The sequence below is a fragment of the Hylaeus volcanicus genome, chromosome 1, assembly GCF_026283585.1.
Source record: "Hylaeus volcanicus isolate JK05 chromosome 1, UHH_iyHylVolc1.0_haploid, whole genome shotgun sequence".
In the NCBI taxonomy this organism is placed as follows: Eukaryota; Metazoa; Arthropoda; class Insecta; order Hymenoptera; family Colletidae; genus Hylaeus; species Hylaeus volcanicus.
In genome coordinates, this window is record NC_071976.1 from 17480983 (window position 1) to 17499773 (window position 18791).

Below are 18791 nucleotides of genomic sequence, written 5' to 3' on the forward strand. Positions count from 1 at the left end.
TTTCTTCTTATGTATTTTGGTTTGCTAAACTCGAAAATTGCAATGAAAAATTTTTCTATGGATAGGTTTTTTTTATATAAATTTTTGAATTATTTTTCGATTTTTTTTTGAGATACCTTCACATTTTAGGCCACATCTCTAGTTAGAAACGTCCGATTGGGTCGCGCAAGATGCCATATAAAAAAAGGTAGTCGATTTTCTAAAAATTGTTTTTCACATTGTTTTCCAATCGGTTCAATAGTTTAAGTGTCACGGGCCAAAAAATATGAGAAATTTCGATTTTTTCGGCTAAAATCGAACACAAAAATTTCTTCCATCGTCATGCAAAAATAGAAACTGTTAAATTATGTCCAGTTTTTTTATTGTTTACGTATAGATCGCTCTTTTACGAAGAAAACAAGCTTGTGTTGAGGAAAATCTATGGATAAATACCGGAGTTGGGAACAATTGACTAAAGGTACAAAAATTCCAATTTTAGTCTGTTTTTGTATTTTTCTCCTCTCCAGTTCGTTAAAAAAATCAAAGTTCCATACATTCTTACGCGTTACAATATTGTATTCGTTATTACAGAGTGTTTGTTACATTTAAAACTTTATTTCGTATTTCGTGCTTTATCAGTTTCCGTAGAATTAATCTATATTCAGATAAAATGATCCTCTTTCCATTGCAATTTTTTTAAGTTTTTCAACGCCATGTACCGATAAATGAACAATAATCGCATGTAAAAGCTTGTGCCAGGGAAGCTGCACTTCTATAAATATTGTCATTTTCATGTTCTCTAGCTCCTTCTTAGAATATTCCACATTCCATATCGTCTAACATCTCTCTAATGATCCAAGTCCCATCTATCCTTACGTCAGCTGAGGTAATGGATAGAAATTATTATTAGAATATTCCCTGATATCTACAAGTTGTCTACATGTCCTACGTTCACCGAAATCGATGAATTGTTTGAATATAACTCTCAGAGCCATCGATCCTTAAACACAGATTTTTCTCGAGATCGAAAAAAATGCTTCCAGCTCGTAAAATGCAAACTTGCATCCAATGTTTATCGTGTATCTCGTCGGTGATACAATATAATTCGTTATCAATGGGAGTCTTATCAGTGCAAAAAGGTCGTGCCTAATAAGGTCGTGAGTCAGTTGTTATCTCCGATCATTTTGTCGTGCGGGAACATTTTTATTTAGCGGGTAAGTATAGAGGGAAATGAAGATAATCTAATGAAGATCTCGCGAGAAACGTTCGATTCGACGGATTAACGAGAAAGCGTCCTTCAACGTTAACGAAAATTCGATTTAGATCACTTGCGGCTAAACGATCGGCGTCGGTATATAAAGCGGACGTTTCTCATTCTCCGTGATCGGCGAAGAACGGGGCAGGTTCGTTCTGGGCAGACTGCCCGGCAGATTATACGATTACAAGTTATGTCAGCGAAAATGGAGTTATTGGTGCACAGAGCACGAGCATACGCCACGGAAGAACTTGCCCTGACGTACGCTAATTTGATATTGGATAACCGTTCCCGTCGAAGCGCGAGCCTCTGAAGGCATGCACGCACACATCGGCCAGGGCCCTCCTCGAAAAGTGCATTAATGCGCAAAAAGTGATAGGTAACATTCCCTCGAAGTGTCACTCGATGAGAAAAAAATTCTGTGTACGAAAAAAATCAGGATTTTATAATAGTATAAGTAAAAAATGTATTGGAAAAGTAGAGATTAATTGGTGCCGGAACAGTTACGTTCTGTGATCTTATAATTAGATAATATTCGTAAGCATAGAATACTACTGCTGTGAACTTGGAGATTAGTTGTTTCGTTTGCTTCTGTTAGTATGTAGAATTAACTGAAAAATTAGGTGTAACCTTTTGTGTGTGTTTTTTTTTCAATATTACAAGCGTAGAATACCACTGGTTTGAATTAAAAGATTAGTTGTTCCGTTTGCTCATTTTATACTATGAAGTATAAGTTGACGCCAAAGTGTGACCTTGTCTAATAATATTGAACGGCAATATAGTTGAGTAATTATTTAATGAGTGACCCTTTCAATACAACTTTAAATAATACAAAGTATAATCAATTGCTAGTTGAAAATTTAATTGTCACAAAATAGTTAAATAAATAGTGTTTCTATCGTAATAGATTTCTCCTTCTAATATTTCCCAAATTGATTGGTTATTTCCTATTTTAGAAATGTAAATTTAATGTGTCAACTTATAAAAATTAATTTAAAATGATTGACAAAATAGACTAGTGAAAAATGTAGATAAGTCCAGATGATAGCTTGGAATCGAATGACTATTAACAAATCATAAAATTAATACCTTGTATGTAAATTAAAAATAGCAATTTGTCATATCGTTTATAAGAAAAAACACGTAGTAGATTAGATTACGTAATATAAGATACGTTATATCATAAAAAGAGAAGTAGAAATATTAGTAATGAGTACTAGTGGTACTCATGTAAAGTTTTTATTGCAGATAAAAGTTACAAGTTCGTCCGTAAAGATTCTTCTAACAGGCAGTATATAAGCGATAAACATAATCTGAAAGTAAACAAAGGAATACACACACATATGTGAAATAGTGTATCAAAATCTTGTAATCTTTTTTTGATAATATTCAATGTAATATTTTTTTTTTATTAAAGACATCTCTTTTGATCAGTCAGAAATACTATTGTATCTTTAATTTAGATAAGTATACTGTATTTATTTAATACATATTTAGAACTTCGGTTGAGTTCTATTTCAGTATAAAAATACATAAAAGTATGGCGGTAAAACATGGGTAAATAGATGTACACTAAAAATTGTTTAAAATTGTTTATACATTCAAATTTTTCTAAGTGTTTATCACTATTGTTCGTATTCCGAATAGGACACAAAATAAGGTTCAAAGCTTTTATGAAATAAATTAACCATCTCATGATATTTATTTTATATATAACAAACAATATATACATTTATACCGAGAATTTGAGTATTTAATAATAAATTAACCTTTTTGTACAATATGGATATCCTGTTGGTCGTGCTGCAAAAGAATGGGATTTACGAACGTGATATTCTTCTGACACATTGTGATTATTGAGTTCATACAGGTCAGCGCCAAAATAGAGGTACTGCGGCAAAGGAAGACAAAGGGAATTGTTTTCAAAGCCAAGCATTCATACACTTTTTCATACTCCGTTTATTTGTTTTTTTGTGGTAATTTGTTCCGTTCAACGTGAAAGATAAACGATCCATTACAATCTGGCATCCGAAACACCTCAACCATTTAATATCTACTTTAGCTAATAATAAACATCTTCCAACAGTGACGAAGTAAATGAAAATAAACATTAACAAATTGACCACCACGTCATCCACATATTGGTGACAGAACTTTTTACAAAGGAATTAGAATAATTAAAAATAAGTACTACAATAAATGTTAAATGTTGGAGTCTACAAGATTGAAGTTTTTCGTAATGTTACATCTCAACTATTGATTGATACAACGAAAGTATTAAATATTATGTTTTTTATAAGAATAGTTTTATCAATAAATGAAATTGTTTTAAAGATATTAAGACAGATTTTAAGATATTGAAAACTGATTTTGTACACCTGTCGCGAGTCATAATAAATTATGAGAATAGCGATCAGTATGAGATACTTTACACGTGATTTACAACTGTTAAATAAAAATATATGTAAAAAATCAAGTTGATTCAACGTACTTTTATAATTAAATCAGAAGTGACTTGTCTATAGCAAAAAGAAGTGTCTACCCGTTCCCTAGATTGCGCACGAAAACGATCAAGTCCTGCTTCAACCTAGGGACTAACAGGACTCTTGCATCGCATTAGAATCCGTAGCTCTTTCAGCGTTTCATTGAAAATATGTCTTCCATTTACGTCAATTCTTTCGCTTGTCGCGAACATTCGTTTACCAACGAGTTTTGCGACGGAAAATGAGAATGGTTCTCAAAGAGCCGGCAGAAGCCTATTTCCGTGACATTGTGCAAAGGGTGGACGGGGGATAAAAAAAACTTAATTTAGTTCCACCATCTAGTTCCTGATAGGTGTACGTGCATGCATGTGGGTCGACATGCGGGTAATCGTTCCTACCTTTCCGCTCCCCGTGGATACAAATTTTTGAGAAAACCCACGCTGCCCGCTCCTGAGTCGTTTTATAATCTGCAGACGTTGTAACGGGCCACCATTATCTCCGTAGGAAAAAAATAATTAATGGCAGGAAAAAGTTCGCGAACCGGGAGAGACAGGAAGGAAGAAAGGAAGGAAAGAACCTGACTCTTTCCGTCCCACCTTATTCCCTTTTCATGTCGCAGTATTTTTAATCGATCAAGTTCCAATCGTTTGTTGTTCCTTTTCCTTGGTCGTTATCGCAGAAGATGGAGAAAAATCAGTGGCAGTAATTTTCCCTAATCAATCGATTTCCACCATGTTTCTCGAGCTTTTTTCACGACGACGATGACACAAAAATCGCTACCAGTAATTTACTTTGATCGATCGATTACCACTATGACTCTAACTTTTCTTACAGCGCGGCGATGGTGAAACATTTGTGTAATTGTTACATGTCGTGAAGTGATATCACGATTAGATTAGAACTTTTTTTTACACGGATCAATTATTTATAGACGTATCATCTCTTGGATATTTTTTATATAAAGATTGTGAATTTAAAAATTAGGAAAACTACTCGGCAGTCTTAAACGAGCATCTTCATTGTTAAGGGTATGTAATGTCTACTTACTTAAAATTAACTAATATTTTTTCATGTTTTTAAAGTAAGGAACTGATTATCCTTAAACAATAAATTTGTATATTAAAAATGTATAAAGTATGTAATAAAATTGCTTATTCACTGCCTAATACTCATATATGCACCAAAGTTACCAGAAGATGATACGTGTAACAAATATAAATCCCTGTAAAAGAAGTTACAATCTAAACGTGAAATCATACATCCTAACTTATATCAATTATATAAGTGTTTCGCCAATATTTTTACGTACTTTTATAAGTAAACGTGCTTTTTTAACACTGTCTAACATTTTGCTTTATTTTTAATATAAATTGGTTACACTAGCAAGTTTTAATCAATTAATATCAGGCCAGAGAAGGATAACTTGGGTCTTCCCTAAAATATTGGTGACTAGAATGCACGAGGGGACTCGAGCAGGTAACTGGTCAGTCGCATAATCCCTCGGCAGCAAACTTGTCGCATTATCCGTTGCATCATGTTCGGCAACTAGGCGTTAGTTTGCCGTTAAGGGACATTAGGTACAGGGACGCTAAGAGAGTTGACAACAGGCACGAGCCACCTGAGCAGCTAACGAGACGAAGTTGACTTCGTATACTGAGAAACGTGTCAGACAAATTATAGTCAAGACCGGTTGTACAAAATGGGAATTCGAAGTCTTAGCAAAATTGTAGACATCGAGGTACTCGAAATCCTTTATGAATATTTGAAAATCATGCGAAACGAAACTCGTAGAACACTTACGGTACATTATTGTAACTCACAAGAACGAAAGGAAGTTTTCGAAGGAGAAGGAAAAGGCAAAATTTGGTTTTGTATATCGTTTATGAACTAATTAAACTGTATGAAGTAAGCGCTTGGAGAGCTCGGGCGCAACTGGGCCTCGTCTCGATCAACCCGGCAAAAATACCTCGGACTTATCCCCTCTCCCTTATACCCTCTTCTTTTTGGCAAAATTTCTAAAGGCGCGAACTTTTATGCTTGGGTGGGGTAGCTTGACGGCCCCGGATCGACCATAGGGTCGACCCGTCCTCGTTTACCTGCATAACCGGGCGCATTTTGCGACCCTATCGAGGTTTATTCTGGCCTAAGGACTGATGTCCTTATCCGTATGACTTACAAGGCCGCCGAAAACCTACGTTTCCGACGCACTTGCGCAAGCTGAAAGTTCTTCTCTCAAATAAAATGTATACCTACGCTCTCACTCTCCATGCGCTATCTTTAACATCATTACTTAAAATATCTCGAATACATACATCTCCATGTTAACAAAAATACACTTCCACAATGGACAAGTATGTTCGATGCCTTATTTGCCTCTATTTTCGAAATAACTTTATTTCTACTGTTCCCCCGCCGCAATAACCATGTACCAAATTATTAATAAACATAACATATACAACACTGATAACAGAACAAAGCATAACAACCGAAAATGTTGAATCTGTCTGCAGCAATTATATCTTTTACATTTTTACCGCTGGAGAAAGAGTACAAAATTTTAATTTAGATTATGTATTTTATTTTAACAGTATCATTGTATAGTGTATTGTCCGAAATTAGATAAAAATAATATAAATTTGAAGGAGAATCCAAATATTCATTACCCGTGTTAATTATTTATGACACGCGTATGAATATAAGTGTGGAGAATGTAACTCACAGTGGTCGCTAATGGTTTACAAGCTGATGCGACAATAAATAAATTTATTATTATTATGAATTTTTATTTATCTTATTTATCTCTTTTCATCAGATCATATTATATCAAAACTATTATTATCAAAATTCCATTTCAACTGTTTCAACGGAACCTATTGTAAAAGTTCTAGAACTTTTTTTTTTTATTATTTAAGAACCTCAGATAAGGTTCATATATACAGTAGTATGTATAATACAGTTTACGTGTACATTATATCCGCAGTTTACATTCTTTTAAGAAATCAAAAATACATAGACAAGCTGCAATATTAGGCTTCGCAACAAGCGATTCAACATTAAGTGAGAGACACTGTTTCTTCTTTTGAAGCTTCTTAATTAGCTTGATCATTGAGCTATCGTAGAGCCTGCATTGCCAAATCACATGATTAATGCCTTCGATTTCATAGCTGCATTTACATTTAGGGTCGCTTATTATCTTAATGCGAGCAAGAGAGGCAGCAAGATTATAATGGCCAGACCTGATACGATTTACTGTGACAATAAATTCTCTTTTATGTTTACTGCGAAAGTACCATGGTTTGCTACTGTCATTGAAATATAATTGAAAGTATTTCATCCCTTTAAAGGCACCCTGGTCCTTGATCATACTCAAAGTGTTATGTCTAGCTTTTTCTTTATAAGTTTCAACGATGTCGGTGAAAGGAATTTCTAATATATTCAAGTTACACATGTTTTGAATCTTGTTAATTGTATGTAATGCGATCGAATTAACTGATAATTTATGCGTCAGCCCATGTAAAGGACAGATTGAACGCCGCGTGGTATGGAGAAACATGATTGATATACAAACACGACCGTCGACAAATGTTTTACTACCACTTAATTTGTATTTTTACTTTCAAATTGCATCCGGCTGCTACTTCCACGTTGCAGCAATGCGAGGCAGATACATCACGTCCTATCGGAGGAAGCCATCAATGGCGTAACCGGGAAGCCGTCCAAAGTTCTCTAACGATGATGTATCGAGGTGGTACCAGACCCCTAACTTGCGGCCATTCCGATACACCGTAAGTTACTCGTTCTTTCTCGCTTTCTCTCCTTTATCTTTTCTTTTCGCCACCCCTCGCCGAGAGAAGCATTGCGTCCCTTGGTATCCACGGAGTTACCATCGATGATGACCGTGACAGATAGCCTGTCATAACTCGCCCGCCACGAAAAACGTATCTTGCGGTCTGACATTTGCTAAAAAAGTAACGCATACTCGTTTTCTCGATCAAAAAGGTAGACGTAAATTATGTCGGTCAAATTCTGTAACACCATCAATTTTCCCGTGATAAAGTAAACTTTTCGCGCGGATTACAACCAAACGCATAACCTTTTTGTTGCCATTTACGAAGGATTGAATACATCTTACGCAGAACGTTTCTAAAAGTATTTGTGGAATTATTTTATTCTGCACTATGTTAAAACTATGTAACTGAAAACATTCCTGGAGATAGGGGAGAAAATGATGTCCAATTTGTTAGCATTAAAAATGCTTATAAAATACAGAATAAGAAATAAAGAATATAAATATATACGAGAAAATTGAAAGAAGATCGTAAATAAAAAAATGTATGAAAGAAACTGCATAAATAGAATGTTTTAAAGGAAATTATTTCTTGTAAATGACGTGGTGTATAAAAATGAAACAATGGGGCGTGTTACATACTATACTTTATTTATTCTTGCTCAGATTAGACAAGAAATTTTTGTTTCAAGAAGAAAATTTGTTATTATTCATTCACAGAGATATTTCACGTATGCACTTTCATATATATATATATATTAGTTTCTGTAATTTATTCCTGAATTTTGTTTATTACTTCCATTTGTATCTTTATTTTTGTATACCTTTTTTTATCTTCATGTACCGTCCTGTCAAAGAAAATTGTTAATTTCAATAACAGAAGATAAATGCTTGCTTAAACGACTTAAAAATGTTCACAACATTTTCGCCGTTCTCTTCATATACCGACATTCTAATAAAAACTAGCAAAATATCTCATTATTTCAAAAAATTGAAAATTCTATCTATGTCTACATTAAATGTCCCGTGAAATGGGAAGTGACACTTTCATTGGTGTATAATCCTTTAATTCCTGAAGTACAATCTCAACTCTCGAAAGGGTAATTGTTTAACGATAACGCGGCTTTCAGCCATGTATAATTCGTTGGCTAAGCTGGGATAGGTAGAAATGATATTTTCACAGCGATGAAAATTTTGATGGCTTACGGGGAGGAAGAGTTCGGAAAGCTGTCAGTTCAAGCCGCGGTGGCTTTTTAAAATCGGACGACGCCGAGGTCAACAGGGAGCTGTCACAGTGGCTTTAGCTTCCGCAGGCAGCGCGCGTACTTCCGCGTGAAGGAGAGCACTTACCTACGGTGATTCGCGACGCTTTTTATCTTTGTGCCCTTTTATATTGTCGCTGCTGGTATGGAACGGCATTGATGACGCATTAAAATCCATTTGACGTTATTATGGCGCTAGACATTGTGCGTACGTGTGCCATGTGCACACACATCTGCATTATTTAAAATAAAGTTGTATGAAATCTTTCGACGATTCACGAATGATCTGAGTTTCTCGCAAACTATATTTTAATCCTTTCAAATCTATTCTCCTTGTCTGTCCACATTCTTTGAAAATTTATTACTTTCCGTTTTGTTAGAATTAATTATACTGACGTTTTGTGACGTTTTATAACTACACATAAACTGTTCATTCCAGGATCATAAGAGAAGAGTACATATGATCCTCTTCGGAAGAAGATGACGATCTGAGATGGTCAGAGACCTTCAAAATAGGTATTCAATGTATAAAATAAAGAAATTACTAAAATACAATGTCGATTCGAATATATATACAATATTTATCTAAGGATGGAGATCATCAATTACAATACCACAAAGATCAAATTAAATAAACAAGTATATGACCATGTAAATGGCTAGTACTTTTCCAATAAATTCATATGGACGAAATTAATAATTAGAGCTTTCACTTGCAATATAAATAATGAACATAAAATAATAAATTAAGTTAGAACAGACAATTTTATCTTTTTATTTTATTAATTTAAAAGGAGTACAATTTTGTTCATACTTATTTGTGTGCATTGCTTTAGTAAATATCTAATAATAAACAGTTATTTGAGAAGATGCGCTAAAAACTTTGATTTATTAAGTATTTTGTAGGAAGATGAAATTTGGGAAATATTCGAGTTACTTGATTTTATAAAGTAACATGGGTATATGCAGATTTATAACAAGTCTTTTAAATAGTTAAGTTATACATGTCTTATAAACAGTTTGCTCTTAAATATTTCACAGTAAACCTTGTAAATATTTCATGTTATAGTTCGACGATATACGAAATTGAGAAATGCACGTTATTTCTAATTTGAAAGTAACGCAACTTGAAATAGACGCGGCGCATGCGCAGAACTGGAATAGTTCAAACTGCAAACTGTAACGGAACAAGGTTCCGTTGTTTCCCACGAGCGTTTGAGAAAAACGGACAAATTGAGATAGTATTATAATTTTATCTAATTGTTGTCTAATTAATATAAAGTGTATGTATATATGTGTGTGTATGTGTTTGTGTATGCGATGTAGTGAATGAAGAGTGGCAGAAATATTTTTCCTGTCAAGTAAACTTTCAACGTTCGTAATAGAATATATTTTTCTTCTAAATAACACTTTCATCATTTTGTTACAATTGTATTAGATTGCTTTACCAATCTGAAATAAGGTTGGTTTGAAATGAGTTAAAAATACCTTAATTGAATGCAATATTACATTTATTTCATTTTTCAATTACACTGATTACACCAGAAAGAAATTAAATTGTATAAAGGTATAATGAAACGTACATTTCTTTATTTATTCTTGCAAATAAAGCAATGCACATTTTATTTATAGTTTTTGTTTTTAGTGGCTTGAATGGATCAATCATTGAATGTTACTAGATGCAATATGTATTTGTAGTAAGATTAATTTTGTACAAATTCTTGCTACTTCTGTTTCCTTACTGTTCTCTGTAATGCATTCAAAATTATGTATATATTGTAAGAAATTAAACAGACTTTACGTCTACTTTGGATGCTGCATAACATTTAAAATTAAGTTACTTATATTATATTAAACACTTTAAAATTGGAATGTTCTGTTAAATAATAATGGCATTTTTTAACCACACTTTTAAAAAGTGGCAGTATATAATAGACTATCACTCCAAAAAAAATCCATTGAATTAAAATTATAATATACATATAAATACTATTTGTTAAAAGCGATGTAAAAGCAATTATGTTTCTGTGATTCATTATCACGTTAACTTGTGAATATACACTCGATCTCAGCTGTAAGTTTCCTACTAAAGTGTAAAATATTTAGTTCTTACAGTTTTCATTATCTATTATACATAATTATAATTAAATTAAATTATTAACTGATATGTGTAATGAATCCATAGAATATCTTCTTTCTTGATGTGTTGTTTTCAACCATTGCTTATGTTCACACAAATAGGGATATAATGGTACCACTAGAACACTGATATCATCAACCGATGCCATAGGTGAGAATTTCTCATCCGTTTCTTCAGGATTTTCTGATTTACCTACCCAAACTCGTCCAATTAACTTGCCCCTTGCTGCTTGTACTAATTCTTGAGCACCCATTGTGAGCCTGTAGTTAACATGTTTTTGTAACTCCTATTTTTAAAATATACATTTTAATTTTTAAGAGACAGTACCTGTACTCTAACGAAGGTGTGTCAGGAGCAAGCGTCTTTCTAAGTATATTTGCTGCTGTCTTATCAGATACAACATCCCAAAGTCCATCTGTAGCTACAATAATACAATCACGTTCTGTGAGATTACAACTGTCTAAATGTATGGACTGCACTTCAGGTTGTGACGATAAAAATGGTTTTATATTAACTCCTGTATTAGCTGCTTTTAAACCATGATCCCCAAAACCACGTGTCACTCCTATAGTACCCATAACGCGACTCTATATATCAAATGAAGATTACATAATTACATGTTGGTTTTAGTAGAATGAGAATTGCTAACTTTTCCTAGATGTTATACATCTAAATATCAAAATTGCTTTAAATGTCTATTGTAAGAACTATCATTGTTTTTTTGTATATGAAAATTAGTTACCCTTTTGCCATGTCCAGAGATGAGAGGCAATTTTAAATCAGAATCAGTTAATACTTTGTATGCCCAACCCGTCATGTAAGGTTCTCTGTACAGAACTGTGGAACCCAATTCCTTTTGCATAGGTCGTTTTCGAAACTCCAGTGGTGTGAAATGTCCTTTCAATAATTCGTTACTTCTTAAGAAACCTAATGCTCGAACACGATTTGATTCTGAATCAGGAGTGTGATCTCTTGTCAATGCACACTGATGTTCTCCCAGAACAAGTACAGCTCTATTCATTAATTATTTGTTATAAGTTATTCAGGTCTTTATTATTTATATTACATGCTCTTTGTTATCTATGTTAGACGTCCAAATTTTATGAGTTTACCTTGAATCTCCAGCACCTGCAGCATACAATCTTCCATTGAGAAATAAAATAGTGATGGCTGTGCAACCACCACCTCCACCTTGAGCTTGAGCTTCTACCATTTGATCCATTTGTCTATATGCTAACTCAATAGCACCGATAATTAAATCTCGTCCTTTTATTAGTTCATCTTCATCTTCATTTAGTAGTATGTTTCCAGGTATTGCCATTAACCTTTCCTAGAAACAATTACATACACTTAAAAACATGATTTACGAGCATAAAATACATACAATGGTACACAAAACTTTTTGTTACTCTTACAAGAATTATCCTATGTAAGTGTAATCTTGCAGTTAAAGCAACTTGGTATCCAGCATGTCCATCAAACATGGAAAACATAATATAAGGCAATGTGATATTAACATCTGATAGTTTGAGATCTCCTCTGGTTGCAGAGGCTTGATCCTCGTTCCATGTACTTTTCCCAGCATTTATACATTCTGCATAACCAGCACACCATGGCAACCGACTTAAATCTCTTGGAACTATAATTGGTCTGACTCTATGATCAGCACTTACCTATCGATCATATTCACACTAAATATATTTTGATTATTTTACATCATTCATTCACCTCAGCAATATAACTATAAGATGATAACAAAATTAGATGTGTAATATAATGTAAAATTTTAATATACATAAAGTTGGGTAAAAGAAAGGAATTCCAGAAGTGGATACACAACTCTTCATTCCTTCCATACCTCAATGGAAGTCCAACTTATTGTTAGTGACGCAGCTATGTGTACCTGTGGCTTAGTAGTTGTGTTTAAAGAATGAGACAAAGTAGAAGAGTGTGTAACAAAATGGCATTGGTCAATAAGTGACGCTATTTATGGTTATCACTTAGTCATAAAAAACAAAGATAGTGTTAATTATTCTGATGAATAGACCTAGCACAAAAGGTCTGCATACTAGATAATACTCTGAAATATCTTTCTACCAATTTATGTATAGTCAATTTTTAATTAATCATTATTTTAGATCATGTTGCTGTTATTGCTAGGTGTATGAGCAGCTTGAATGAAATAATATCAATTGTCAACAATAATATCTATTATATATTAATGCACGTACTTCAGTTTCTTCTGTAGTTAATCCTAGGAAACTAGGTCGACTATACGGTTTATTTTCTACTTTTGCGATAAAGTTTGAATTGATATAATCTGTTAATGCGTCATTGTCTGAATCGTTAGGATACTGTAGGCCAAGTTCAGTAGCACCTACAGCATTCATCAATGCTGATTTAAATCTGTTTAGCATGTTTTGTCGCTATTTATGAACACAAAAATAACAAATGTGGTATATGACAAATTTAATACATTCTGTCATAACATATATCTTAAAAGTAAAATAACATTTTTGGCAACAGCATTTTAATTATGTTTTATTTCGTATTAGAGTATAATCATTGGCGTATACGTATGGTAACATTAGCGAAAAAGTATAATAAAGTTGTAATTGCTGATTTGATTATCTGTCATCTGTCAGTTCTAACTCACAAAATTAATTTCGCACTAAAAACAATATTCATATAAACTCGTCAACACTATGTTAAAAAATAGGAATCATTAAACATCGAATTGTTTATAGATTTGTAATTTCTTTGATTAATAATAGTTTGTTGACAAATAATTGTCAACAGTGACAGAGGTTATATCCTGACACGAGTAGCAGGTAGCAGCTTTACATAGCGACACCATTACTGTCGACACCTAATCACTCGAACCGTTTCCTATTTTGACATTTACTTTTCAAAAACAAGTTTAATTGCAATAAATTTTTAATTATTTTGTAAGTTAAACAATTTAAGTAATGGAAAATTTTCTGCATGTCTTTCTATCATTAAAATGTTCTTAATAGTTTTGTATAATTTTTTACTTTCATTTTATACGTTCTTGTTACGCAACTATTTTGGTTTTACATAAAATTGATAACTACTAATTTTTATTCTGATTATGAAGTGACTATGTATTATTACACCGACAAGGTCTAGGATAGATCGGTCATTCAAGTCTGTATCCCGTGGACTAACTTACCGACTTCGTGAGAAATTAATGATTTTGAAGTGAATTATTTACTCAGAGACAGTAATTCTAAGAACCATTTCATTCCATTGTTGCTAATATATTGAACAATTGTATTTGTGCTAAAGTAAAAATTTTTACATTGGACAAATCTTTGTAATCTTTATGATTCATTGAGTATCGAAAGACGGACATGTAGGATACGTAAAAAAATGTAATCAATCAGGAAAAAGTAAAGGGATTTGTGAGTTCCCTTATCAATATCGTGTCACTTTTCATGTTACGAATTCAAAATAAAAGAAGAGTTCTGCTCTATTAATGATAACAATAAAAAATAGAGGTAAAATCTATTTTTTACCTCGTCTGTGATTACAATTTTGTTGATATTTACTGTGAAGGATATTTCTATTTTATCGATAACAAAATTCGTGCGTAGCTGAGTGGTTAAGGCAGTGACCGTGTACTCGCGTAGTCACGTGATGTTTTCATTATTTGATGTTTACAATAACATAGAATTGTGGAGTAAATAAGTAATTGGAAATGTTCCTTAAATGTAGTGGAAGTTAATCGAATTAAAGGTAGTTCACACAAATTTGTTGTATTTGAAATATTTCATTGACAATATGTCTAAAGTAAAGAAGATAGCACATAGTGAGGTAATTAACCTTTTTCGTACTATATTTTATCTTTAGTCTATAAATGAACAATATCTGTGCAATATCCTTCTGGAAAATAAATTGTTTCAAAATATTATTTTTATACTTACGAAAAAGTGTATCTAATAAATTATTGTAATGAGATAAAATAAAATTATAGAATGTCAGTAGTTCATCCGATACATCTACCTCCCCATCGTCAGGGGACGAAATAGATGCACAAGATTTAAAACCAATTAGAGACTATTTGTCAAATCGTCGAGAATTAGCTCGTCAACTGTTTAAGTCTGTTAAAGCAGATAAAATACAAATGATGTTACCCCAAGTTTTAAGAGTAAGTTTATTAACATGATGCGCTAAACAAATTTTGTTTGCTTTTTCTGTAATAAAACATAATGCATTAAGCTACGTTTGTATAAAGATTGTTCTTAGATTATCTCTTTGTATCTTGAGTATTAACTCTCAAAAGTTTATTAGAATTTTGTTGTACTACTTTATTATAGAAAATGGATTTTGAGCAGTTAGAGGAATGGTGTGCTAATGAATTAAGTGGTATGTCAAAGGCACGTATATTGTGTATCTTAAAGGGGAAAGCCATGGTAGAATCATCTGATACAACTGAGTCAGATGATTCAGGTATGTAGAAAAACTAGCATATATATCGTAGACAAAAGTGTAAAGATTTAAGTGTTGTATATAATATATTTTTATGGTAATAGGACCTTCTCTTGAAATCATCTCTGACACTGAGGAATGGTTTACTGATGAGGATATAATAAAACAGGAAGAAGGTATGCAATCTCTTAAAGCAAAGGTAAAAAAGGATAAAGTTAAACAAAAAGGAAAATCTTTACATAAAAGGAGCGATAGTAAACTTAATCATAAAAAGGTTCCTGATAATACTTATAAAAATATACAAATAAAGAAAGAGGAACAGGCAGAAATAAGTAAAGAAAAGGAAGGTGATAGTTTGTTAGATTTGTTAGAATTAGAAATGCGTGCAAGAGCAATACGAGCCTTAATAAGGAAAGAGGAAGACATAATACCAAATGCATCTAAATCTAAAGGAAGTGACAATGCTGCAACTGGCACTGCTGTATCTAAAGCTGAACAAGAAGAAATGAAAGAAAAAGAAAATTGTCGAAGACAGTTGGAAAGGATTATTAGTGCTCAACAGAGTAGTACTGCTGAGGATGAAGATGTAGTTTTAGTGGTTCAACCAACTCCGACTATTGAATTATTGTCTAGTGAAAGTGACGGAGAGTCTCATGGTGGTGTACGTATTAATAAAAAATTGGAGAACGAACGTGTTATGAACACAAAGGACAATATTGAGGGTGCTAAGAATGAAGATACTAACAATATACATAATGTAAATAGCATAGAAAAGTTGAAAGAAAATGAAGTGTCTAAAAATGGAACAGAAAGTCATAAAGAATCAGATACACTTAAGACTGACATTTCTAAACGAGTTCATAGCAATAATATAGCTAATAATGATACTCAGTCGAAATCTAATGGAAAGAGACGGAAAATGAAGAAAAAATTACATACTAAGGAAGAATCAAAAAATGCTAGTTCTAAAATAGATATGCAGAAAGAAAAATCACGCAGTGAAAGTCAACATACAAAGAGTGTAAAGAAAGATAAGTGTTTGTCAGTAGATGATGTACCTGAAAATATAAAATTAAATGGAAATGAACAAGAAAATGATATTAAACCAACAGTAATATACAATAATTCAACAAAAAATAAAAATTCTGGAGAAGCAATAAATATACAGAAAAAAATATTATTAGATGAGGAGAAGTCCATCGACTTAGATGAAATAATTGACTTAGATAATTACTGCGATGACATGGATGATATAGAAAGCAGTGAAAATGATAAAAATAAAAATAAAGTAACTACCAAAAGTGGTGATTCCAGATTTCAAGCAGGAATATGTTCTACTCAAAAAACAAATGGACCTGAAACTTGGGCAAGTCGATATTATCAAACAGATGATGTTCAAAATGTGATAAAAGAATCCAAGATACAGTCAGAAATTCGTAAACGTTTGAGGGAACGTCAAAGACTTTCTAAGCTTAGTACATCTCCAAATACAAATTCTCTATCATCGTCTCCCATAATAGAAACGGGAAATAAGATAGGTATGAAGAAAGATCCATTAGGTTCGGTTAACGAGTATCTAGCTTTAAAACAAACTACTGCTACAAGTCTCGGTACTACCGATAATAATACTGATTCTAGCATATTAAAAGATAAAGATGCATCTTCCATTACATGTACTGACACGAGTTCAGTAATTGAAAGTAGTTCTACATCAATTGTACATTCTGAGGAGCACAATGTTAACAAAGAAACTGATTTAGGTGATAATGCAAATATTGATAACTCAAGTATGATAAAAAAAGACAAGCTAACAAGTACAATTATTAGTACACATTCTGACTAATACAATTTGAATATCAAAGACATAATTGTACTGCTTGAATCTGAAGTCATCTATGTAATATGTGAAATAGGATAAATAAATTGTACAGTGTTATAGTATGATGTATCGAGATTCTTAAATAAGTAATAATGTATTATTGTATTAATGATAACAATTATTTGTATATACAGACATCGTAATAAATAGCTTTAATTCACTTTTGATTTTAAAATAAAGTTTTTAATAACATTAATATTTATGTTATAAGGTAGTGTCATGTCGGATATTGAAATCTGCGATTCTACTAACGCGATCTCTCCACATTAATTTACATTAATAACAGCTGTTGATTCGGCTGGTATATTAGTATACTTTACAATATGATTTCAATCTCCATGTTCAAGATGATATGTATTGTTCGTGTATGTGATAAATACAAAGATCTGATCATTGCTTTCCTTATTTTCGCAGACAACTTATTGTTGTATTGTAAATAATTTAATTAGGTGTATACTTAATTACTAATCATGTCCTTAAATTAATTAGACATTTTTAATGTATGTTATGTTTTGTATACATATACTGTAAATATAGGATTTTCCCTTTTTTGAGTAAATGCATATGTGTTTTGAATTGTTGAATGTTTTTTTGTATTCTTATCTTTATGCAGAAATGAAAAATCTACACGTCAGATAACACGTGCAATTATACCTACTTTAAGCTCGATTTATGAGTGTGAGTTATAGATCAGTGTAGCAATGCCAGAACTTCGACTTCGAGAATTTATTGAATCACACATTCATAGTCTTAGCATAAGAGGAACGATATTCTAAAATTACAATCTCAGCTACTTCTACATCATCGGCAGATCGTTATATTATTTGTCTAATAAGAATTGTAATCCTAGAAATATTCTGCAAGACGATGGTGATAAGTCATTTCGTGAATTCCTTCTATCAATAAATTTGTTTTTTTTTCTCATCTAATTGAAATACAGCAAATAATTATGGGTCAACCAAATAGTATGGTATTGTCATCTTGTTCTAAAAGAGGAACAACCCATTTATATACAAATAGTGTACGGCTCAATTCAATCGGCACGTGGACAGTGCGGAAGTCGACTGAGCCAAGACGCGCGTAAAAAGCGGTATGCATTTATCGCGGCGCATAAATGATCCTTGCACGACCTAGGAAATGCGGTAACTGGTACGCACGTAGTCTCATTGACTTTGTCGTTGCATGTCTCTGAATGCTGCACGGGAGCATTACGACACCAGTACCGTTGGAAAGATTTTTCAGAACCAGCGACGGTCTTGGCACAAGAAACTTTCGATCGCGATGGGTGGTTCCGGTGCCGTGGAACTTGGAAAGTTTCTCCGCGACGATGCAAATAAGAGATACAAAAGGCTGGGAGCCCGACAACTTCGCGAGGAGAGTAGAAAGGTCGATAGTGCTCTGCATCATGCGAGACAGATTGTTGACGAGGTTCGAGTGGAATTTAAATGAGTAATCCTGCACCGTCGTTGCGCAACACCGGGAATTTCTGGATGGTCTACTTCCGATGAAAGTTGCATTTACAATACCGCGAACCGGTAGACCACTTAATATGGC

The 18791-nt window shown here is 32.9% G+C and overlaps 2 protein-coding genes across 4 annotated transcripts; one reads left to right on the forward strand and one right to left on the reverse strand.

The window, feature by feature from the left end:
* Positions 1-10244: 10244 nt before the first annotated feature.
* On the reverse strand, positions 10245-14550 carry LOC128875902 (protein phosphatase 1H). 2 transcript variants are annotated; one of them, XM_054121920.1, is made up of 7 exons: positions 14446-14550; positions 13138-13332; positions 12322-12579; positions 12019-12236; positions 11649-11919; positions 11234-11493; positions 10245-11166 (listed from the first exon to the last, which is right to left on the reverse strand). In XM_054121920.1, exons 2-7 carry the CDS (start codon positions 13321-13323, stop codon positions 10911-10913), a joined length of 1449 nt encoding a protein of 482 aa, XP_053977895.1. In that variant the 5' UTR covers positions 13324-13332; positions 14446-14550; the 3' UTR covers positions 10245-10910. The 2 variants fall into 2 exon arrangements, with proteins under 2 accessions (XP_053977895.1, XP_053977884.1); XM_054121909.1 differs by lacking the exon at positions 14446-14550 and adding an exon at positions 13942-13962.
* Positions 14551-14556: 6 nt separating this feature from the next.
* Positions 14557-17402, forward strand: LOC128875891 (uncharacterized). 2 transcript variants are annotated; one of them, XM_054121889.1, is made up of 4 exons: positions 14557-14743; positions 14904-15077; positions 15247-15379; positions 15463-17402. In XM_054121889.1, the coding sequence occupies exons 1-4, from the start codon at positions 14711-14713 to the stop codon at positions 17199-17201; spliced, it is 2079 nt and encodes a 692-aa protein (XP_053977864.1). In that variant the 5' UTR covers positions 14557-14710; the 3' UTR covers positions 17202-17402. The 2 variants fall into 2 exon arrangements, with proteins under 2 accessions (XP_053977864.1, XP_053977873.1); XM_054121898.1 differs by lacking the exon at positions 14904-15077.
* Positions 17403-18791: the final 1389 nt, after the last annotated feature.

Coding starts and splice junctions, on each gene's coding strand:
- LOC128875902 (XM_054121909.1), bottom strand. Junction 11,920..12,018: donor GCAGGTGCTGGAGATTCAAG/GTAAACTCATAA, acceptor ATTAATGAATAG/AGCTGTACTTGTTCTGGGAG. Junction 11,494..11,648: donor TCTCTGGACATGGCAAAAGG/GTAACTAATTTT, acceptor TTTGATATATAG/AGTCGCGTTATGGGTACTAT.
- LOC128875891 (XM_054121889.1), top strand. CDS start 14,711: ATGTCTAAAGTAAAGAAGATAGCACATAGTGAG. Junction 14,744..14,903: donor AGAAGATAGCACATAGTGAG/GTAATTAACCTT, acceptor ATAAAATTATAG/AATGTCAGTAGTTCATCCGA. Junction 15,078..15,246: donor TGTTACCCCAAGTTTTAAGA/GTAAGTTTATTA, acceptor ACTTTATTATAG/AAAATGGATTTTGAGCAGTT.